The sequence below is a fragment of the Hibiscus syriacus genome, unplaced genomic scaffold, assembly GCF_006381635.1.
Source record: "Hibiscus syriacus cultivar Baekdansim isolate YM2019G1 unplaced genomic scaffold, ASM638163v2 tig00010533_pilon, whole genome shotgun sequence".
In the NCBI taxonomy this organism is placed as follows: Eukaryota; Viridiplantae; Streptophyta; class Magnoliopsida; order Malvales; family Malvaceae; genus Hibiscus; species Hibiscus syriacus.
Window position 1 is genome coordinate 1263156 of NW_024062223.1, and position 25099 is coordinate 1288254.

The window sequence follows — 25099 nt, forward strand, 5'->3', positions numbered from 1 at the left end:
TGTACTATAATGACAGCATCACAATAGAAATTTATAATTCTCCAGTATTTTCTTCCTTTTATCTCGACCTGATTTTGATTATAAAGTTATGGGTTCATTTAAAAATTATTTCTAATCTAAGGTTAGTTCCTTTTTAATAATTAAATTTAAATTATTTAGAGTTAAATTTATTTCTTATTTGTGTCACTTCAATTTATTTCTTATTTGATTCACAAGGATAATTCATTGAGTAGATCAGTAGTAAAAGAAAATGTTATTATCTTAAGAAGATTCGGGTTTAAGTATTTACATTTGTAGGATGTGTATACGTTGTCGATCAAATTAAAAAAATTATAAATATATACTACTTTATAATCATCTTACACTAATAAAAAAATATACTACCGTAATACAAATATAAGCCTTGAAACAAGGGATTTGAAAGTAGGCAACTAACAATAAATCATTAGATTAGGTACATAATAACTAAAACGTTATAGTTAAACCGTCATAATTGGAATATTGTTGATTATATGTGATTGGGAACAGCTTGGATGAAAATTATTAATTCTCTCGACAAAAATAAAATAATAGAATAATAATATATATATAATTATCTTTCACTTAGATATTTAATTAATTTTCTAATAATTAATTATCTCCAGCATGGGCTAACTCATTTGACATATTTATTTATGTTGACGTCATAAATAGAATTGATATATTCCCATTCAATTTATCTCAATTTAACAATTTTAACTTGTAATAAATAATATTAATGACTTCTTAACTTGCTAATAAGGTTAAGATTTAAGGTAAGTATTTAATTGAGTTTAATTAAGTGAATTTTTTTATATTTGTTGAATTTATGAATCATATTTTATTATTTAAATTTTATTTAAAAAAATTAAAATCGCTATTAAATTATTATTATTTAAATGGTTCAAGTTAAAACTTTGTTGGTAATCTAACAAAAATTTCAAATTAATGCACAGAATAGAGAGAAAATATAAAAACTTCTTTCAAATAAAAATTAAAAAAGAGAGAATTTAGTATGATAAACTAGCTTTCATAGTTTATTTGTTTATAGTTTAGATTTAATAAAACTTTAATTAACTCAAGAATTAATTATTATATCATTTTATTTGTTTTGATGATATTTTAAATCATTTTTAAGAATATATATATATATATATATATATATATATATATATATATATAAATTTATGAAAACAAAATTACATTTTAGTAATTCTTTTATAAATTTATGGACTTTTTTAAAAATAAAAATTATTTTAAAATTAATGTTGTGAGAGTTAGTTTGCTCATTTTCAAATTTGACAAGGACCCAAAGGGTATTTACACCCATTTGTTAATCAAATTTTCAGATAACCAAATTATAAAAATTCAATTCAATTTAAAAAATTGAAAAAGTCGATTTGATAAACTTAAAATTTAATTTTTTTACTACGAACAAATATTTAAAATAATACTACTTTTCAAGTAGACAAAAATTATTTTTTTATAAATAAACACTTGAGTTTAATTTAATATTTAAAATACAATGAATAAATGCTTTTGATGCTTCCACATATATATTCTCCTATATTACAATTAAGGGTAAAGTATATAAATTGTTCTTCGACTATAGGACACTGTTTTATTAAATCTCTTAATTATTAAAAGTTATAAAATAATCCTCCAATTATATAGTATTGCTTTGTTAAGTCCCTTGACTATTAAAAGTGACAAAATGATCATCTAACTATTCATTATGTTTCAAACTCATCATTTTCTGTTAAAAGATTGATGGTATTCTGAGTTGACCATTAACATGCTAACTATGATATAATAAAATATGATCCCATAATCTTAAACAACTATGATATCTCGGCCATCATGTTAACTTCCATCTTAGACAACCATTAATTTTTTAACGAAAAATGACCAGTTTGAAACGTAATAAATAGTCATATGGCCATTTTGTAACTTTTAATAGTCTACGGACTTAACAAAGTAACATTCTATAGTCGGATGATCATTTTGTAAGACCCCAATTTTTCAACAAAAATTTTATTGTACTTAATTGGGGGACTAAAATGAATAATTTTGAAGATTTCTTAGTCAATTTTGAAAGTTTGGGAAGTTTAGGGATTAGTCCCCTATTTTTCCCATAACTTATCTGAACACAAAAAAAAAAACCAGAACCCATTTCCCCCCGGGTGTTAGTGAACCTGTGTTATCCCAAACCCCCAATCGAGTCATCCCCGTCGCTCCGTCCGACCGTCGTTCAGCGAGCCATAACCGTCGTTCGACTCACCAGTAGTCGTCCCAAACCCCTCGCAGTGAAACAATGCCTAACGCCGTGAATTTCGACGCAAAGTTTCGTCTGTTTCAACCCCTGTCGCCACGAATTTCCTTGATTTCGGCCGGTCGTACGACCATCTCGTCTCACTGCCCTTCCCATCGAGTTCCCCAACCCCATGCAATCAAACCCCGACTAGATTCATCACCCCACCGTCGCCCGTTTTTCGTCCGTTGTGGTAAGTGATATGGTCATCTTATTTCGTTCAATTCACCGTGTTTTGGATGGGTTTTGATATTTTTTGGTTGAATTGTGGTGAGTGCTTGAACAAGGAGTAATCGACAGCCGTCCCCAGACCCTTCACTATCGTCACGCGCCACCACACGTCACCGCGTGCGCATGGGGATCTCTAACTGGTCCAGAGCATTCTAGAAACGGTCCAATTGGACCGAACCGGCCCAACCCGATCTGTTAACTTTGACTCGACCCATTGACTTTAACCTGACCTGTTGACTTTGACAAAAAAATCAAATCTTTTGAAAAGTCATTTTTTTATGTTTTTTGATGTCCTGAGTCTGAATCTAAAGTCTGTTTTGCCAAATTCACATTCGGTAAGACGTTTTTCAGTTTTTTATCTTCGGATTCAATTTGGTTTTTTAATTAAGTTTAGTTTCTGACCTAAATTAGTTTGCTATGTATCCGAGAAATTTTTGGACGTTGGATTTAAGTTTGAGAGTGATCGAATGGAGTTTGAATGTTTGATCGGAGTAGCATGGAAAACGAGGTAATACATTACTACCTTATGTGTGCTTTATGGAACATGCGGGCATTGGTTGATGCACAGATAAATAAGTTTAGTTACATGTGTATAATTAATAACTCATGTCATATCTGAAATCACAAGTAACTCTGATGCAAATGATTCAGAATACCTTTCTGATTACATAGTGCCTTCGAAAATTATTCGAATACTATATGATCTTGATAAATCACGTCCTGAATAACTGATGAATCCGTCAGCTATCAAACCCTTTTATAGGGATCTCGTTTATGAATTTAATCGGTTTACAGAAGTTTCATGGCTCCCTACCTGATAAATACCAAGTACATTCGGAAAATAACTTGATCCTCTAGTGAGTTCCCTATGTGTTATATAATTGTTTTATCTATTTTGAAATGAGTTTTACCGAGATTTCTGAGTTACTGAAGTTTTAAGCTTGCATGTCTGATTCATGATCTCTGGATACCGTTTTTACTGAATTGATATGTCTGAACTCTGATTTCCTACTACATTGGTTATTATCTGAAAAATGTTTTCTTCGGGGTACTTTGGGATTTAATATGAAGTCTCTGCAGGTTTAGCTCGATCAAATTGGTAATTACTTATATAAGTTCAGACCAATAGAGCTGGTAATTCCTTATGGACTTAAAACGACTCTTGGGTGGGCTCCTTGCCCTAATAGGCCTAGTGGTAAGACCTTATGGACCCTAAGGCACTCCCTTAGAGTGACTCCTCTGCTATGTGCATTGGGTAAGTCCTTATGGGCCTGAGGGCACTCCCCTCAGGTGAGCACCTACGCTTCGGCTAGGGTAAGACCTTATGGACCCAAGGTGCTCCCTTAGGTTGGCACCTATGCCCTTTGGGCCTAGGATAAGTCCTTATGGATGCAGTTCCGGTGAACTGCATATTGGCGTTCGGTTGGAAGGTTTTACTATGATTTTAAAAATATGTTTTAAACCGTTATTGTTTTAAAAAGATTTGTATCTTTTCACTAGTTTTGTGGGAACACACCAAACACCCTATTCTGACCTCCTAAACCTAGTCCTCCGAACGTTTCCTCTGAACTGTAAGCTTCATGTCTTTTACTACCTTAAATATTAGTGGGACCTCAGCTCATCGCAAAATTCTGTAGATGTCTGAATCAATAAGGAAAATTTTGCTTGACTATTATCTGCATGTCCTTCAGCATCAGTTTGTAGTTCTGTATTACTGAGCTTCCCGAAGCTCACTCTTTTACCCTCCATTTCAGGTTAAAAGAATTGAATCAGTGTAGCTATCGACATCGGTATAGGAGTTCCACCAGCGTTACATGCAGAGTACGGTGCATGTGATTAGAGGGCATGTAGGTTGTAATATGTTTTTATATCCGAGTTTGAAACCTGTTTTGTTTATGGATATTGTTAATTTCTACTTTTAATATATAAATTGTTTAATGGTTTTACACGTTTTAACAAAAAAATTTAAAATTTTCCTGGATTTTTACTGTGGGTCGCTCCCGTGGCCCTAATGTAACACCTCGGATCGGGTCTCCTGCATTGGTCTGTGGGTGTTACACGTTTTGTAACTTTTAATAATCGAAAGACTTAATAAAATAATACCCTATAGTCGAGGGACTATTTGTGTACTTTACCCTACAATTAATAATTTATTCCTATAATTTATTCTCACGTCATTTTTAAATTGTGGCAAAAGGATCTTTTTTATAGTAATTAATCAAATAGAAAACATTGAAAAATGGGAAAACTTCAACCACCATAGAACGTTTCTATATTTTATTCATTGCAAATGGTTTCAGTTCAATAATCTCCCCCTTTCCAAAAAAAAAAAAAAACACCTTGAACCCTGAAAATGAAGCCTCCATTGCCACCTTCTTCAACCTCTTTAGTTCTGAGAAAGCCTCGTCTTTCTCCTTACTTTTACACCTTGTTAACCTTCATCGTCTTCGTTTTCGTTCTCTATTGTCAAGACTTGCTCTCCATTTTTGGAAGAAACGACCTCGTTTCATCCAATCCCATCTCTCAAACAGGTGACTCAGTTCTTCAACTCAGTCATTGTTTCCCCCACCCCCCGCCCCCCCTTTTATTAGGACTTGACTGATATACGTAATGTTGTTTTTTTTTTGTTGTGTTTATGGTTATAGGGAAGGAAAGAAAGACAAAAATATTCGTCGACGATATTATTGGAAGGGACAATCAAGAATTCGATAATAATAATAATAAATCGGTCTCGAACGAAGGAGGTACCTTCGTTCCGCCGAAAGTAGAGACCAAAACGACGCCGAAACCCCCGTTTGCGATAGGGAGAACCGAAGAAGGGTGTGACATATTCAGTGGGAGGTGGGTCAGGGATGAGTTAACTCGACCTCATTATGAAGAGCCGGATTGTCCGTACATTCAACCGCAGTTGACGTGCCAGGAACATGGTAGACCGGATAAAGAGTATCAGAAATGGCGATGGCAACCCCATGGATGTGATATACCCAGGTAATTAACTCCAGATGAACAAAACCCTAATCTGTTTATGATCATCGTGAAGAAAAACAAGACACAAATGACAAACAAAACCTAAATGAATTCATGTCCTTGTCTTGTTTTCGGACTTTTCAAATGTTTGCCAACTGCCGTGTTTAAAATATTTCACATTTGAACTGTAATCTAGTCTAGTTCTACCTCACCAGGTTTATCTAATAATTAGGTAAATTACACGTTTAGTATCTAAACTATTATTTTTGATTCATTTTAGTACTTAAATTTTCAATTTTTTCAAAACCATACTTAAAGTTTAGTTTTTGTTTCATTTTAGTATCACACCGTTAAAAATTTTAATTTTTGTTTCATTTTAGTACCCCGTTCAAAACTTAACACTAAATTTTGATAAAAATGAAAGTTTATGTACCAAAACTGATAGTTTAGATACTAAACACGTTAAATTTTAAATAGCATATATTAAAATGAAATAAAAACTAAATATTATATATGATGATTTTGAAATAATTAAAAGTTTATGTACTAAAACGAACCAAAACTGATAGTTTATATACTAAATGCGTAGCTTACTCTTAAGAATTTAATAATGTGAAATTATAAATTTTAAAAAATAAAATAAAACAATTAATAAGAACATATAAAAGAATGCCTAATTAATATGTAAATATAAAATTTCTAAGAATATTCTTACCTTTAACCTACCATTTTTTTAACAAAATTTTGTAATATAATACTCATTGTTTTGTGGTTGGTAGCAAGTAAGGGTCTGTTTTAATTAAGTATAATAACGGAATATTAGGACGTGGTAACTACTACTATAAGTTGCAATTAGTATACGTATCTGCTGTACTCGGGGTCCACTTTGATCTGGGCTCTTCTCTCCTCATGATTATTATGCATTAAGGGCAGTTTGGATGGGCCCATACGAATGGAATTTACGTTTTTTCATTTGGTTAGCTGGGAAATCTCATTCCCGGTAATGTAAGATTACTAATAGTAGATTTTTTGGGGTATATTATCTGGAATATCATGACCTCCCTTTCCTTAGGTATTGTTGAATTACCGACATTTTGGACTAAAATGCCCTTAATTTCCCCCCCTTAAAAATATCATTCTTCTGTCATTGAATAATAAAAATTATATGAAGGTTAAATTACAAATTTATCCTTAAACTATTTTAGATTTATAAAAAGTCTATAATTAAAATTTTATATGAAGTTCAGGGGTTAAAATAAAATTTTACCCTTTCATTAAACTTTTTTATATTTTCAATTTTGTAAAAAAAATTATATAAATTTTATGAATTTAAATTTTTTAAAGAAAATATATAAATATTTTTCAACTTGTTAAAAAAAACAAATATATAATAAGGACAATTTGGTCAAATATACATTCCAATAATCTTTTATTCTTTTAACCAAACACGGTAATCTTACATTCATGCTAAGCCAATCAAACACAAAATACAACATTCTCAGTAATCATATTCCCTGGTAATCTTACATTCCCACCGGTAATCTTATATTCCGTGAACCAAACGCACCCTAATGGTTGGCGAGATGGATTACGTGCGGCAGTCTTAATAAATGACTAAAAAAACGTTATCGGTTTTATTATTATTTAAATAACAAAACCGATAAAAAATGTCTGGAAACATTAATATTTCTATTAGTTTTATTATTATTGGGCGTATTACCGGTATTGGTAAAGCGCTACCGGTTTTATTATTTTTCTACCGGTTTTATTATTATTGAGTACTTTTACCGGAAATATTAAAAAAAATGATGTTTTAGGTAAAAATAATAATGTTTTAGGTTATTTTTACCGGTTTTGTTATTTAAATAATAACAAAACCGATAGCGCCTTATTTTAACCGTATATTAAGGTGTCGCACCGTAGAACTTCTCGATGGTTGGTTCAACTAAGCATAATAGAAAAATATGTTGTATATTGGTTCGATTCGGTTCTTACTTGCTACTTGTTAAAGTCAAAATAGTTGGAAAAATTTAGCCTATAGTATAATCAAGATTTAAATCTTTCCCCCCCCCCATAGTTACAGGTTTACTATGTGTTTTCAATTAATTAGTATTTAATCGTTGGTCTTTTGAAAAGATGAACTGATATGATTCGACCGGAAATAATATATGCGACATTGATTATATATGTCTTAATTTTATAAATATTGATGTTTGTCTACAAGGTTTAATGCGACATTGATGCTAGAGTCGTTGAGGGGTAAGAGGATGATGTTTGTCGGAGACTCGTTGAACCGGGGTCAATTTGTCTCGATGGTTTGCCTTCTTCATGGGATTCTCCCTCCACATGCAAAATCCATGGAATCTACCGTTGATCAATCTTTGACTGTCTTCCGAGCTAAGGTATCATCGTATATCGAATGTTTCTTTTATAGTATTCGTAAGTATCAAAATAATCTGTCGGAATCGATTTTATTATTTCTTTTAGGATTACAACGCGACGATTGAGTTTAATTGGGCGCCATTCCTTCTCGAGTCGAACTCGGATAACGCGATCGTTCACAGAGTGGCCGATAGAATGGTGAGAAAAGGGTCGATCAACGAGCACGGGAGGAACTGGAAAGGCGTGGATGTGTTGGTATTCAACACATATCTGTGGTGGATGACAGGCCGGAAGATGAAGTTCTTGTACTGCCTTGTCTGATTGAATTGCTATAAATTTTTCAATGAATATTTGATTTATGTTGAAAGGAATGAATGGTGTATTGACAGGAAAGGATCATTCAACGACGAAAAGAAGGAGATGGAAGAGTTTACGACGGAGGAAGCTTATCGGGTGGCGATGAAAAGCATGTTGAAATGGGTGAGAAAGAACATGGATCGAAACAAGACCAGGGTGTTCTTCACTGGCATGTCTCCTTTGCATATCAAGTGAGTCAACTCATTTCTCTATCTCCAATAGTGCAACATTTGCAGGGTGAACTCATTTATCGAGTCTAATATATTATTGGGTAAACGATTAGTATGACCACGAAACTATTACCACTTTTTACGTTGACCACCTATGTTTTAATTTCGTCAATCTGACCATCTAACTATTTAAATGATTTAATCAACCCACGTGCTGTTAAAAATTTAACGGAGAAGGTGAAGTGTCAGTTACAATTTTTTGGTATAATTACACACTTGATCCATGTTACTTGTATATTCTATCAATTTAGTCTTAATTTTAAAAATATCAAAATAAATTTAACCTTTGAATCAGATGAAAATATGCATCATTGGCTACAGGTGTCACTTATAAGTAACAATGATCAAATCTGTAATTATATCAAAATTTTTAACTTTCACATCAACTTCTCCGTTAAATTTGAACTTGAAGCGATAATGATTTAATTGAATTAGAGTTTTTTTTTCAAATAAAACCTCGAAATACTTGGAAGATATAATGCTAAAATTAGCCTCCAATGTTTCCTATTGTTTTTTTAGTACTTTAGACCTTAACGTTTCAATTTTTAATCGAATTTATCCTTGTTAGATAGAAATAATTAATTGATTAACAGTCAACGTATGTTGTTGACGTGACATTTTCACATGTGTTAAAATGCTTATGTGTCACATGTTATGTCATCCAAGGTGTTGGTATAACATTTGTCACATCGTTTAAGATGATGATGTAGAAAGTGTCAAATCATCCAAGGTGATAACGTGACACTTATCACACAAACAATTAAATACATATGAAAGCATCACGTCAGTAACATACGTTGATTGATAGTCAACTAACGGTTTTGATCCAACATGAAACATTTTGACCGAAAATTGAAATGTTAGTGGCTAAAGTACGGATAAAAAACGGAGATTAAAATGACCATTGGAATAAACGTTGGGGTAATTAACATCGATGATCAATGAAAATAGGAGCCAAGAATGGGGAGGCCAACCAGGCGGGAACTGTTACAACGAAACAAGTTTGATCGAAGATCCGAATTACTGGGGATCCGAAAACATGGACATAATGCAAATAATTGGCGAAGAATTCAGCAAATCGAAGTACCCAATCACGTTCCTCAACATCACTCAGCTCTCGAGCTACCGCAAAGATGCGCACACCTCGATCTACAAGAAGCAATGGAGTCCGTTGACGCCCCAGCAGTTGGCTAACCCGGTTAGCTATGCCGATTGTGTTCATTGGTGTTTGCCTGGACTTCAAGATACTTGGAATGAGCTTCTTTTTACCAAGCTACTCTATCCCAATTAACTACTAAAATATAAACAAGTGATTGCTTTTTCTTCCATTTTTTTAATTGTAATTATCGGTTCAAATTCGAAATATATGTTTAGTATTTAAGAGGGTTTGGGTGAAAATTAATACTATGTTATATTCTTTTGAGTGTTAGGGTTCGCTTGATAATACTGTCTAAACGTACTTTTGGTTTAAAAGTCGGGTTCAAAAATAAAATCATTATCAAACAGGTAAAATTTAAAGGTAAAAGTTCGTTTAGAAGGGTGATTTTAAAATCAATCAAATTTTTTATTAGAATTAAAGTTATGCTTTTACTCTTACAGTGATGCATGGCCTCTACCCCTTTACTAAAAAAAAATTAAAATTCAATTGTTTTTATAGATTATGTATTAATTATATATTAATTACGTTTTATCCAGGAGAAGAATTTTTTAAATTCATTTTATATTTTTATTATAATTATATTTGTTATCTATATTTCTTTATAATTTAATTTAAATATATTTTATTTATTAAAATAAGTTAAATTAATATATTTTTAATTTATAATATAATGTGTAAAAGAGATATTTTATCTTATTGACAATATAAATATTAATAATATAAAATTTTTAGAATACATATTAATAATATATTTCTATCGATAAATAAAATTTTAGAGTGAATATAATTAATAAAATACATTGTTTTGAAAATCGGACCGGATCGGCCGGTTCAACCGGGAACCGTTGCCTAGTCCGGTTCAATCTAGACCGGTTGAACTGCTACTAGTGAACCGGCCAGAACCGCTGAACCGTTCAAACCGGACCGGCTGAAAACTGAAAAAAACCGGGAAAAACCAGAAAAAACTGCCAATTTTTTTTTGAAAAAAAAATTAAACCAAACGACGTCGTTTGTTAAACGAGCCAAGTCGAACTCGAGTAGTGCTGAGCTCGACTCGAACTTGAAAAATTTAAAAGTAAGCTCAACTCGATTCAAACTCACGAACTAAAAATTATGAAGTTTAACTCGAACTCGAAATATAATATTGAAACTTGAACTCGAAAAGGCTTGAACTCAAAAAAAAATTTAGAAGCTCGATTGAAGCCTAAAATTCGAGCTTGATTGAAGTGAAAGAATAGTTCATTCAATGCTTACCAAAAGGCTCCATGATTTTGAATGCCAAATTACCCCTATTATTTATAGAAGTTAGTTGAGATGATCTTCTATGTTTCTTAGCCGATTGTTTTTTTTTTAAAATTAAACCAAACAATATCATTTTGTTATGATTTTTTTAGCCCCAAATTTATTTTTTAATTATAGTTATATAATTATATTTATTATTTAATATGTTTTACCTTAAGTATTATGTTGTAGTTAATTTGAATCATTTTGTTTCACTTAGATTTTATGGTTTTTAACTTATATATGTTATGATTTGCTTTGAATATAAATTGTGATATAAATTTTTTTTTATTAAATATTTTTGGTATTTTTATTTAATTTTTTAAATAATTATGACGTCGTCCGGTTCTTCCAACCGATCGGACCGATTGAACCAGTGAACCGATAACATGACCGGTTTACTAATCAGTCCGGTTCTGAAAACCATGATAAAATAAGTAAATATCTCAGAAAAATTCAAAATTTATTATGAGCATCGGTCCACTCTCACACCTTAGTGAATCCATCAATGTTTAAGAGCCAGATCACACTTTCAATTCAAATATGAGGTTGAATAAAACATTAGACCTATTCAAAAAAGAAGAGAATATTTAATTATCAATTAAAAGGAAATTTAATTTTTTACTATTAAATGAAAGTAAAATTTAAACTAATTTATGAATGAAAAAATACCTTTTTAAAATAAAATATTACTACTTATTAGTGAATAAATAAAATCACATGAGATAAAATAAATTTTACCATGGAGAATAATTATCTTAGAAATAATTTAAAAGTTATATATAAATACTTAAAAATAAATATCCGATCAATGTAGAATATAGCTTTTTGCATCTCCAACATAGAAAAGACATTTGTTTTCTTGATCAAGTTGCATACAAGGAGCACGTGTAGGAGTGCCATCGACTGGTTTTCTTACCAGATGTCCAGGCTGTTTCAAAATTTGGAAAGGGTAAACTACGCGTTTAGTACCTAAACTATTAGTTTTAGTCTATTTTAATATTTAAACTTTTTTTTTTCAAAATTATACCTAACATTGAGTTTTTGTTTCGTTTTAGTATCCCGTCATTAAAAACTTAATGTTTTTAGTACCAAAACTATCAATTTTGTCCATTTTATTGGATGTTTTGAGACGAGTTTTGTGGAACTATATGCTTTACTCGCTAGTCTTAGAATGGCTTGTGATATGAGATGGTCTGATGTTAAATTTGAAAATGATTCCTTGATGCTCGTCCATAAGATTACACGAACTTCTACAGATATTTCCATCCTTGGGGTGTATGTTTAAGAGGCTCGTACTATTTTTCAGGATCATCATCGTTTTTGTATTTTGTATACTCTTAGAGAATGTAATTAGGTTGCTCACGCATTAGCAAGTTGGGCTTTAAATTCAGGTGGTTCTTTGTTTTTTGAGTCGGTTTGTCCCGACATCGTTACTCATCGTTACTCAGAATGTTAAAAACGATGTCATTGATCTTTGATCAATATAATTTGGGCACTCTTTTGCCCTTACTAGGTTTAGAAGGGGTTTTTAATGAGGCCCATGAGTTTCTTTCAAAAAAATTGTCCATTTTAGAACCTAAACTTTCATTTTTTTTCCAAAAATTAATGTTAAGTTTTTGATATAGGTACTAAAATGAAACAAACACAAAAATATTAGATATGATTTTAAAAATTTTAAAAGTCAAGTATTAGAACAAATCAAAACTGATAGTTTAAGTACTAAACATGCAATTTACCCAATGAAAAAATCGCACGACGTTAAATTTAACAAGTGGGCAGTATAGGATTTCCAAAGTTTTAACACAAAAATCACTTTAATTAGGATTTTTGGATAACTTATAAGCAATAATCTTTGGATTCGGACATTTTGGATTATCGTTAAATATTATTCATCATTCCTTAAAAAATATCATTAAACAAAATATATTATTTTTCAGACAAATAAAATTAATACATTAATTCATGAAAATTACCAAAAAAAAAAAAGAGGAAAAATAATTAATTAATTTTCCAGTGATGAACGCTTTGAGCAGTCAAATCAGCTTCGAGACGCAAACAAAATGGTAGCCTTTTCTTTCTTTTAGCTATTTAAACAAGTGAAACATTGATTTCCTACCCAACCACTTGCATTTCAACTTGCATATATATATATATATATATATATAATATTTATTTATTTATTTTTAATTTATATATTAAAAAATATTAATAAATTATTGAACTGAAACGTACATTTTGATTTTATAAATTATATTTTTTTTATATTTTCCCTAAATATATGATCTATATTATGAGATTATCAACATTTGAATAAATAAATAATTATTATATTGATTGTTTAACCTCTTTTCAAAAGAAACCTATAAAAATTATTAAATTTAGGGTAAATGACACCGTAAGTCACTCAATTTTAGGTTGTGTATCAATTTTAGTATTGAACTTTATAATACTTCGCAATAACTAAGTGACTTTCGTGGCCAAGGAATTGTGTTTTTTTTAGAATCCGAGTTTGAGCACCAGAAATACCATGAGTGCAAGCTTTCAATGCCAAAAGATTGAGAGTTATCTTTGAACAAATATTATCTTGTACCTACCCAAATTAATTTAAAAAAAAACTTTAAAATGCTTCATTCTATCACTCACCGGACGAAGAAAAAAAAACAATTTTTATTCCACCTCACAATTTTCTTCATCAAAAGTAAGATTTTTCATCAACTTTTAACGATAGTTAGAAATGATCATTCTTCGACATCTTTTATGACCATCTTGAACACCAATGAATTCATCTCATGGTCTTCTTTGAGTATATTGATTTAAATTTTTCTAAAACCTAATTAAACTCACAAAATTAAACATAAAAAATTCATCGTTTTTGGGTTTGAGGGTTTTCTTAAATTTGAGGAATTTGATATGTTTGTTGAAAAATTCAAACAGTAAGAAACATTTATTCGAGAATACATATAGTATGTCTAAAAACTATCGTCATCGAAAGGTCGTCGAAGGAGATTAGAGCAATAAAATAGAACGCCAAATCTTTAGAATAATTTTCATCAATTTTGAATGGGTTGAACAAAAAACCATTCAAAAGTAAAGAAAAAAGAGTGAAATATAAATATTACATTAGATCATTGATTATAGTATGCTAAAATGACCTTCAACTTTATCAAAGATTCTATTTTGATCATTAAATCTCGATACGAAAATTTAACTGATAGATATTTCATCTGTTGTTACTAACAGATCGATTCAGATCAATATCGTATCTCGAAAAAAAATTAATTTAAAAACAAAACAATTAATTTAAAGGGACGGGGATGAGTTTTTTGCTGCCATATCTTCAGCTATTTGAGCCAAAGATTGAAGGTTGCAACGTACAATAGTATCAACGAAAGTGCATGCATCTTCTCTAGTATTACCGGGCGGTACATCAACGATGAATGATTCGGTGACAACTGTCCCGTTACCTTTGTCGGAAGCGTGTACAGTGGTGACGGACCTATAATTGTTCAACCTATGAACACCGCCGACGACGCTGAAACTAAGCACGTGATGTTCATCGTCTAGGATCTCGAGTCTTTCGGTGCTGGAGACGGCGGGGAGACCCGATATCACGTGGACTTCACGGAGGCTGCCTACGTTTCCGTCGCCGACGATGACGTCACAGCTCTTGACGAAGTGTTTGTAAGCCTGAGGGTTATCGAAACGGCGAACGAGCGACCAGACGGTTTCCACGGGGGCGTTTATGGATTGAACCACGGCGGAGCAACACTGGTCGGGACCCAAGTTGTGGATATGGTAAGCAGAGACCATGTCGGGAACGGAGAGACCGTTGGGGAGAGGGAAGAAGCTTGTGAGGGTGGCATAGGGTTGAGGTTGTTCCTGGTGGTGGCAGCCGCAGATTGTGGCGGTGGTGCGGTGGAGCTGCAGAGAGGAAGGCATTGTTGTGGGTGGCTTAATCTGAGGGTGAGAGATTTGGCACTGGAATGAAGAACATGTTTTGAATATATACGATAAGATCAAAAAGGGAGGGTTTTGAGGATTTTCTTGGGGTATTTTCTTAATAACCAAACAGGCTTACGACGGACACTGCAAGTGGATCGACAAGTTGCAGCTTCTTTGGACTTTGTCTAGGAAGATTTTTCCAATTATTTTATTCAAACTATAAGATTCCACACATTTTCTTATTTATTTTCCCTTTAAGTTTATTAAAATGTTGGGTTGTTTTCAATGATGGTTGTTGAATATTATTATTATTATTATTATTATTATTATTATTATTATTATTATTATTATTATTATTATTATTATTATTATTATTATCATTATTGTTTTATTTTTCAGACCCCGGGTAGAAAATAAATACCATTAATAATAATAACACTTAAAATACATTTTCTAATGTATAGTACAAAAAACATTTTTTTTCCAAAAATGAAGTCAACTGTAAAAAACAGTTAAATTTAACTATAACCGAGTTAAAACCATAATATTTTGGGATGAAATCGAAATTTTTTAAATCCAAATTGTTAATTATATCACTCGGGTCAAAATCTGAATTTGACCCGAATTTTTACTGGTTGAGACCATGATTATAGTAGTTAATTTACGGGAAAGGGTGGCAATATTAAGTAGACTATAAAGATAGATCTCTGTACTACTTGCAGAATGATAATGGTTTTGATAAACCGTTAAGCATCATATATAGTCCTTAAATGAAATTGTTTGTTCGAATTTTTTCGATGTATTCGGAGGATCATATCGCGTACGATACTCATGTCTCGGACATGAATATCGAAGCGACATAAATATCTTCGATCGAGAAAGGGGAATTATGGGAAAGCAGGAAGATCATGCCATTTTACAAGTTAAAAAGTTTGTTACCTGTAGAAAGCACGATGATAATGGTCCATTGCAGAGAACATAATACAAGCAAGCTGAAGAGAGAACAAACCTGTTGGTCTCTCCTTAAAGAGTCGACGCTCGTTCGAGGTTCGAGTTCCTATCAACGAATACGGAAACACGAAAAAGCGGGACACAGTGTTAAGCTGCAGGAGTAGTTTAATGATCCTAACGGGGACTTGACGATGAATCTGTAATAAAAATGACAGTTTCTTACAGTTATTACTGTGGTGGGAAGCTTCGCTATGGTCGTCAACCTGTTGAAGCCTTTTCGTTTTTCATGATCATATGGAATGATTTAACTTTGTCCTCTGCTACTATCTCCCTCAATACGTCATCTTCGATCTTTTCTGCTTGCCACTGAGACGGATCTTCGACGAACGCTTCGCTAAAAATCATACTCGATACCCATTCTTTCCATGTGGTCCGACGGTACTTGTCCTCTTCGAGTGAGCCTGTCGCCAATAGCTGATACACATACACAACCTTTTGCTGACCAGGCCGAAAAGCCCGAGCAATAGCCTGCTTTGTTTTGGAAGGGTTCCATTCCGAATCCAATAAGATCACCCGCGACGCAGCTGTCAAACTAATGCCTTCGGCACATGCAGTAATCGAAGCGATTAGTACCCTTGAAGCACCACCTGGTTCCTCGAACTTGTCCATCACTAGTCCTCTCTCAAATAGCTCCAAGTCTCCTGTAAGGACTAATATTTCTCTACCCCTCCGCCATCGGAAGATTCTCTCGAACATATCCGCGAGCAAATTAATGGGGGCGATATTGTGGCAGAAGATGAGAACCTTTTCGTTCTTGATGATTCGATAAACAAGGTTCAAAACAAACATCACCTTGGAACCTTTTCTAAAATCGAACTTCATCATCTCAAGCTGCATCAACTCTTGTGGACTGAAAAATTTAGCACTACAGTTCGAAGTCCGGACCAAACTAGGATGTATCGATGCAAGTGTTATCAGAAGTTCCAATTCCAATGGATAGCCAGTATATGTAGACATTATTTTGTGCAGTTTTACCAAAATCTCATGTTGTATGTCTGTTGAGTTCATCATTAGGGTGTAAATTTGTAGACCGGGGAGGCAGTCGAAATTCCCGCCTTCATAGACATCGATGAATCCGTTTGTGATGTTCCTCAACATGTTAAGACCTTGCAGCCTCTCGCCTCCGACGCCAGCATCAATCTTCCTAGCGATTTTGTCTAGGAAGAATTTTCTTGCTCGGTTTTCTAACAAATGGCGAGCTTTGTCGAACCGCTTCTTTTTCTTGTATTTCGGGTCTAATTGCCTCAAAACTTCATGCACGAATTTCGGTCTTGCGACGCACAGGGTGTTGAAATATTCACAGAAGTTGTTCTGAAATAATGTACCCGAAAGCAATATCCTCAGATCTGTCTCGACTTTCATCAAAACCTTTCTCAACCTCGATTTAGTACTTCTCGGGTTGTGCCCCTCATCCAATACCAGGAGCCCCGGACTTTCACGCAGCACCTTAGCCATGAATTTTCGGTGCTCGAACTTTGCATCTTCTCGCATTAACGTCAAGAACGAAGTATAGCCCATGACAAGAACACTCGGTTGAGCATGCCACTTCTGTATCTTGTCGAGACAATCCAAAACATGCATAACATCTTGACTAGGTCTTGGTACTCCGTGAAACTTCATCGAGTTTTTGAAGACTCGATAACTTCTACGGCCATGAATTAAATGAACCGGTACCGGGATTTCCCACTTGATGAATTCCTTGTACCAAGTATATAGAGTTGTCTTCGGGGCAAGTACCAAAGGCCTCTTTCCCGGGAATAACTTCAAGTAGCTAGCAAGGAATGCGATAATGAGAAAAGTCTTACCGGATCCCGGTGTATGAGAAACTACACAACCGCCCGTTTTCTTCGAGGCTGGTTCCATAAGTTGAGGTACCAAAGAACCTGCGATATTTAGCCATAGGAATTCAAAGGCCCTTTTCTGGTGGAAGTGTAACTTCTTTCTAAGTTCAGGGATCAGCGCCCATACATTATCGCTTTCGTCGGACAATGGTGTTCCTATAGAAGAGTAATTGCAGAAAAGATTCAAGCCCTCTCCTTCATCTGCTTTATGCTCCGGCTCATCTTCGTAGCACGTTTTACCGTCTGCTGCTATCCAGCTTTTACGTTCCAGCTAGAAAATGGAGAACATTTTATCACACATAGTAGAGCAATGAAAAATAACAGGCAATGGAGCAATAGGAGACAATAAAAAGAGAGCGGTAACCGGAACAGCTTGCAGTCTCGAGTTTCGAACTTACAAATGGTGAAGAAACATGCTTTATTTCAGTGCTAACAAAGCCACAGATACGACATAGAACCCCGACTTCATCGTCCAACTTCAATTCATGCCGACAACTCTCACTAGCTTTCCGAAGGGACTCGGCAGATACTCTAGCCTGAGAATCATTCAATTATAAAGGCACAAATGCATCAACAGATTATCACATAAAGCAAGAATTTAATCCATAAGAAGTTTCAAAAAACTCTACCTCGTCATCTTCGAAGTAAGTCGATGCCATACATAGTTCCATTTCTCTCCATAGCATTTCGTTTTCCGACATTTCTTCCTCCTCCTCAACCTGTGGTTGTTCTGGTTCTGTTTTTCTATTCATTTCCGCTGTTGTTGCTTCCTTAAACTGATTCCACCGGTCGATAATGTGCGACTCGTCTTTTATTGATGTAGAATCAATATTCTTCATATATGAATTTATAAGTTTATTGTACGCACCGGCACCTAGAGTTGTCTTTTTGTAAGTTTTCGGATCATCGAAATCTTCCACTCGTGTTTGAGAAGATCGATAACTTTTACTCTGTACTTTTGATGGTTGAGGTCTTCCCTTCCACACATTCCCGCCATCTACATAGTCTAAAGCAGAAATTTTCTTCTGCTTGCTCGCACGGCAGCGTTTCATATTATAATAATACGTTGAGAGTTCTTCGATCTCTTTCGATAAATTTGACGGACTTCTCAGGACATGAAAGTTTCCGGAAGCTAGAGCATCGGTTTTGGAAGACACAGGAACGATAGCAAGATTATTCTGATGTTTACTCCGATTAGTTGCACGAGGTCTCCCCCGACCTTTCCCACTTGGTTTCTGAGAAGTAGTCACATCTGATTTTACCTCCTTCGGTGTACTGTTATTGTTCGGCGTGACGTCTCGTGTTTCAGGCAGGGTAAGTTCTTCTGAAGGACTCGCATTCATGCATAACAAGTGTGATATCGGCATATCCATATCCGCTTCTTGCTCGTCTTCCTCTTCTCTGCGGATGTTTATTCTATGTGCAGCTGTTAGATAAAATGTAGTCTCTGTCCCTGGAGGACAATCATGACCAATGAAACGCTCGGGTTGTACAAACCTGCGTTTAGAGCGTCGCAAGTTCATAGCATCGTAAACCGGCCATTGCTTGGTCTCATCGGCTCTAAAAGCTGCATCGATTTCATTATTTTCGAGGGGATCAAATTGGATCACATTGGACACAGAAATACCATTCTCTGATGTGATATTTACTGCGTGGAGACAATTGTTATATCTCGAGGGACTCTCATCATCTTCAGCTAGAATTTGATACACAATCTTGTTCTGCACGGACTTGACATCGAATGCAATCTGCTTCAAAACAGACGTAACGATCAGCCACGACATGTCGGATGAGAATTTCCCCAAAAATATCTTAGATTTCTTCAGTGTCGAGCAGTCCTCCGAGACATTCCATCTATAGTGCTGATCATCACATGGATGCTTTTCGAGCTTTTGTAGGATACGAATTCGATCAATTCCTACCACTTTAGTCTCTGTGCTAACAGATCCTTTCTCCGAACCGAGAGGAGCGCGGTTAACATAGAAGTTTATGTAGAACTGGCACAAGCATTTGGAATCGTGAGGCTTCCTCTCGATGGAACTTATTTTAGCATCGACCAACACCTAAAACATAAACAAAGTCATTAGACCGAAACCGGAATCATCTATGTTCAAGAAAGTATAACTTACAGGCTCCGGAGTCTCGACATCTTGACTCTCTGTCTTCTCTGGGCAGGAAAGGACGCATATATCAATACCAGGCCTCAAGAAGCAAGTGCAATCGGGCAAAGTCGCCTGACGAGACCTAACACGGAAATCAGCGAACGGTTTCTTCTCGATCAAATACTGATCATCTATAATATGCAAAGTCATGTATCCCTTCTTAATTCGTATGAGTTTCACAGCATGCCACGAGTCTCGGATGAAGACCTCGAAAGCTGTCACAGGACAAAATCAATAGGGTGATGCAAAAACAGAACTGTGGAGAGTAATGACAGTACCATTATGTAACATGTTAGAGACAAGATGAAGATGAATCAATCTTCTAAACAAAGTAAAAATTTCAACCATTCGAAGAACAGTATTTACTTCAACGATCGGGACCGATCGATCTTCCATATACCGACCTTTTCTGATCTTTCAAGCAGTAAACTAAGTGGCTATTCCCCTTCAATACTAGCAAAATGTCACAAATATATACCTAATATGCATGATAAACAACTCGAAAGCTACACACTCTGTCTAAACCTGATGAGTTCCGATTCAAACCCGAAAATGCAGATTGCTAGGAGGTAATAATGCTTACGATATTCGTCGAACGAATGCTCCGGGTGATATAAATGCCTTTTCCTCATTGTGTTATCAGTTCTGCAACAAAATGAATACATCACAGTCACATATATCTGCAAAACTTGATTAAAAAACAGTCATTTTGAAGCTCATCCAAGCAAAATAAAACTCATGGTTACAGGGAAAAGAATGGTAAAAACTAAAAAGTACACTGATAGAACAAGTAATAATCTAACAAACATCTTCTTTCAAGGCTAAGAATGCCATACAAATTCCAGTAAAACTATTAACAGCAGACAGTAAATATTCCACTTTACCTGAAAAAAACAGCAGGATCAATGAAATATTCCCTATAAAGTAAAAATCTACACCATTTTCACAGATAAGGAAAGGGGGTTGAAAAAAAAACCGCAAAAGAAATACCAGACTTTACCATAAAAAGTAGATTATATTATTAAACAATTGACAGAAACACAACTCCCCATTTCATGCATGGTTTAATCCAAGTTCTACCAAAAATCAAATTCCAAAACTGTTGCTATGAACACTATGAACACAGAGAAGCCGTCTTTGAGATGATCAAATGAACTGAATACAGCTGAAGACATGATGATAAATGGAGAAAAACGAGAGCTTGAACTTAACATTTACCTGAAAACTGAGTCTGGGTGTTAAACAAAATCAGATTCCAAAGAGATTACTGCAACTATTCAACACTGAAAGAGAGTGAGGGAAAAAAAGGGGGACAGGGATGAAATGATAGACAAGGACAGTGGGGGCGAAGAGTTCTATAAATAAAATATATGTATGAAAATCTGGGGTTCTGTGCAAATGACTTTATGTTTTTAGTTTACATGATCTCAAAAAGTTAAGAGCTGTGGCCCGTGCACGTAGCAGCAGGCAAGGATGGCAAGTTTGGTAAATAAGGAAAGAAGAAGAGGGTATTAATGGGGTGATAACGGTTTTGTGAATGGACGTCGGTGATTGACCATCATTGGTAGTTGAGTTTTCTTTGCGGAATATTTAGGGGCCACCACCAAAAGTGCTGGATTATGCTGATGAAAAATGGGATTTTTTTTACATCATGGTAGGTCAGAAGCACGTGTAGGATGAACAATTATAACTGCAGTGACTGAAGCTGAATTCACTGGGAATATCTTTTACCTGTTCTTTCTTCTCATTATTGAAAAAGTTTGCATTTTTCACCCAGATTCTTACAAATATGATAATGAAATTTTGTGTAACCATTGTTGTTGAACTTGGTCAATCTAATGGCAAATTACTGGGGAATTTGTGGGTTATTCAACTGTAAACGATGCACTATTGCATGCTCACCGCATGGGAACTCATTTTTAACTTAACAAAAAAAAATTTATTTTTTTATGTTTTTTTCTTCAATTAAACTCCAACTTTCATTTTCAATCTAAAAGTTATGAGAAAAATTCAGCACATATTTTTCAATTAAACATTTTAATTCTTTTTATGTTTTGATTTGTGGTTGTAATATTATTAGTTAAATTAATTTTGTATTAAGAATTCATACATACTTAAAAATTATGTATAAAATTATTAAAAAATATTTAGAAAGAATAATTTATTTAAGTTGAAAATTAAGAGTCTGAAAGAAGATTTAAATTAATTAATAATAATTTTAATTTTAAAATCAAAATAATATTTTTAAATATATAAAATTAAAGTATTTTTTGTAATAAATAAATAAAAATAAACTTTTAAACATAATATAAGAACTTCTTTAATTAACTATAAGTATTAATAATCAAAAGAAGGCGTATCAAAAAATAATAATCATAACGTCATGTCATAATCATTTTTAATTAAAATCAAAATTCTTTGGATAATCATAATTTCACTGACAATATAAGAATAGGTGTAAGAACCAAAACTGCAGAATAAATTCCTTAAGATTGCGTTCCAGTTGTTGTTCTTCAGCTTACAACGTTTCTGATGTAAGATTCTATTCTGTTACACCCAATTATATAAAGGAGTATATATATATATATATATATATATATATACTTAGATCCTCAAGTTTTAATTCCTTTTGATTTTGCCCCATTTTCTCTTGTGAATAGTATATTTTACACCTGAACTGTTATTTCGATTCTAATTAATTGATTAATAGATTGAATATCGATGTTTAAAAAAACAAACAATGCTGAATCCCGAAAAGGAAAGGCTTCAAAATTACCATGAATGTTGTGTAATGAAATAATACAAATATAGGAGGAAAATCTGCAATTAACCCTTCTTGTTGGGGTTATGATTTGCACTAATTTTTGGTATGGTGATGATGAATTCTCTGTTAACATATTGGCAAATCTGGAGGCGGTGGTTGGATTGTATGTAGTTCTCCGACTACATTTTCAACAAGGAATGCCATTGCCAAACCCCAATTGATATGAACATCCAGGTGACAGTGCATTAGCCACACTCCTGTTATTCCCAAAAACAGAAACAAAATCAATGATTTCATCAAAGAAAGACGGGTTTTTTAATGATGTTTTTACCTGGATTATCAGCTACGAATCTAATGACTGCCCATCCGTTCACCGGCACTCCGACCGTGTTCCTCAAAGGTGGATCAACAAGGTTGAATTTAGAAGTATCTGTTTTTGGATTGAAGTTCCCGAAGCCTTGTGCAATGATATAGAAATCGTATCCATGAAGATGAATCGGGTGATTCTCTGGTGTCACAATGTTTGTGTCTTGAATCACGATTTGTACCCTTGAACCATACTTCAGTTTGTACAATTTCGTTCCCGGAACCGGTTGAAAGAGCGATCGGCTCACGTTTCCGGTGTAATCGAATTTCACCGGAGGGGTTCCTGGGAAATCTATGGTGAACACCCCTGGGATTCCTTGTTGGTGAGCTTGTAACAATGAGAAGTTCTTTGGGAGCACGAACGAGACATTGTTCATGCTTGCTGTGAAACGTGTACCGTTGGTTCCTTTGCATCCACGCTTGCGGAAATTCGGCAGGCAGTTGTTGAGTCCGAGACCAATTGTGAAGAACAGGCTTTCGTCAATGTCGGTCGGGACTTCGACCTTTTCTCTACTTCTAAAACTTTGGCTGAAGGCTGTGACAGTGTTGGTGTCATCGTAGGCTGGTAAAGAAGGCATGATTGGAGTGGCTGCTTTGCATTTTTTGGTATTGCAGGAAGCTGATTTGTATTCAAGAATGGAGGTGGTGGTCGTGTTGTCGAATGGTGCGTTTCATGCGCTTTGGTATGCTCGAGCCGCCATGTAATATCGAGACGGTTTCTGATCACCTCGGATCAGAACATCAGTGGTCTGGCCAGGGCCTAACATGAGGACAGAAGTGGTAAAGGGTTTGGTATAGGAAGCATCAGCACCAACAACAATGAGCTTATGGTTTGCTACTTTGAAGAAAAGCGGTTGGTTCAAGGCTGCATTGATCACTCTGAGGAGATTCGTCTCGCCAGAGTCGATAGGAACTATTGTAGTCTCTGCAAAAATAAACACAAGTAACTCGAGTTTGAATTTCGTTTATTACGGTTAACACTCGGTTTGAACCAAGGGAATTAAGGAAATTGCCTTTGGAGGAGCATTTATAGAGATCACCAGGTTGGCCATTGATGGTATATGCATCAGAAACATTTGGAGCTGCCCCTGTTCTTGTTGCTTCATTCACTACATCAATGGGGTTTACATCCCACCATTCACCTAATCATAATCATCAAATGTACATAACATTTCAGTTTGATCACCATTCAACTCTAAACGGAGTTGCAGATGTATAACATTTCTAAATGGTGTTTTGTGTTTCGGCTTCGGGAAAGGGTAGGATTCTTCGTCTTTGGGACGGATGATGAGATCCCCATAAACGGTGGCTCTAACCCATGAACTGTGAGCATGCCACCACAATGTTCCCTCTTGACCTTGAACTGTAAACCTGTATGTGTAACTTCCTCCCGGCCTAATCGGACACTGAGTCATGGTTTCCGGACCATCGGCCCATCCCGTTCTCATTTGCCGAACACCATGCCTACATGCCAAATGTGCAAATGACTATATGTTAAAAGAAAGTAATAATCATAAGGATGATGGCATGCATGAATGAAAGAATTACCAGTGGATGGTGACATTATCACTAGCTTTGTTGAGAACAAGAACTTCAAGGGTGTCGCCATTGTTGATCTCCAAAGTAGGTCCAGGAAACATTCCATTGACAGTGATGGAGTTGTGAGTCTTGCACAGCCTCTTCACTTTTGTTGCCTCAACCTGTTTTACTCAAATCACCAACATCAACTCCTTGATCTAAATCAAATCAAAACAATGAAGAAATGAAGATCATGAGAAATAAATGAAGACGTACAACAAATTTGTAGAAAGTGTTAACTAGTTTTAGTGTAGTTGCGTAATATGTTAGTTTGTTAAGTTCGTTAGCTTTCAGTTATTAAGTTAGTTATAGGAGTTGTTTGTATATAAAGGACCTATTTGTTGTAATTGATACATTGAGGGAATAAAATATAATTCTACCCAGATATTCAATTTTAACATGGTATCGGTTTAGCCCAGGTTATTTTCGGGCCGCTTTCACTCTACTCGTTTGTTCCTTCAACCCATATTCCTTTCTTCTCGTTTAGTTATTGCTT

At 34.4% G+C, this 25099-nt stretch overlaps 3 protein-coding genes and 1 pseudogene across 3 annotated transcripts; 1 reads left to right on the plus strand and 3 right to left on the minus strand.

Moving 5' to 3' along the window:
* Positions 1-4905: 4905 nt before the first annotated feature.
* LOC120204001 (protein trichome birefringence-like 33) lies at positions 4906-9787 on the plus strand. The gene is made up of 6 exons (XM_039204113.1): positions 4906-5091; positions 5206-5548; positions 7752-7929; positions 8015-8214; positions 8299-8457; positions 9448-9787. The coding sequence occupies exons 1-6, from the start codon at positions 4914-4916 to the stop codon at positions 9785-9787; spliced, it is 1398 nt and encodes a 465-aa protein (XP_039060044.1). The 5' UTR covers positions 4906-4913.
* A 4404-nt stretch (positions 9788-14191) lies between these two features.
* On the minus strand, positions 14192-15000 carry LOC120204176 (abscisic acid receptor PYL4-like). Its single transcript, XM_039204285.1, has one exon. It carries the CDS (start codon positions 14876-14878, stop codon positions 14240-14242), a length of 639 nt encoding a protein of 212 aa, XP_039060216.1. The 5' UTR covers positions 14879-15000; the 3' UTR covers positions 14192-14239.
* A 678-nt stretch (positions 15001-15678) lies between these two features.
* On the minus strand, positions 15679-21222 carry LOC120204177 (SNF2 domain-containing protein CLASSY 1-like). Its single transcript, XM_039204286.1, has 7 exons — positions 21114-21222; positions 20479-20540; positions 19863-20110; positions 18363-19796; positions 18132-18269; positions 16056-18004; positions 15679-15938 (listed from the first exon to the last, which is right to left on the minus strand). The coding sequence occupies exons 2-6, from the start codon at positions 20525-20527 to the stop codon at positions 16091-16093; spliced, it is 3783 nt and encodes a 1260-aa protein (XP_039060217.1). The 5' UTR covers positions 20528-20540; positions 21114-21222; the 3' UTR covers positions 15679-15938; positions 16056-16090.
* Positions 21223-22733: 1511 nt separating this feature from the next.
* On the minus strand, positions 22734-24828 carry LOC120203943 (annotated as a pseudogene).
* Positions 24829-25099: the final 271 nt, after the last annotated feature.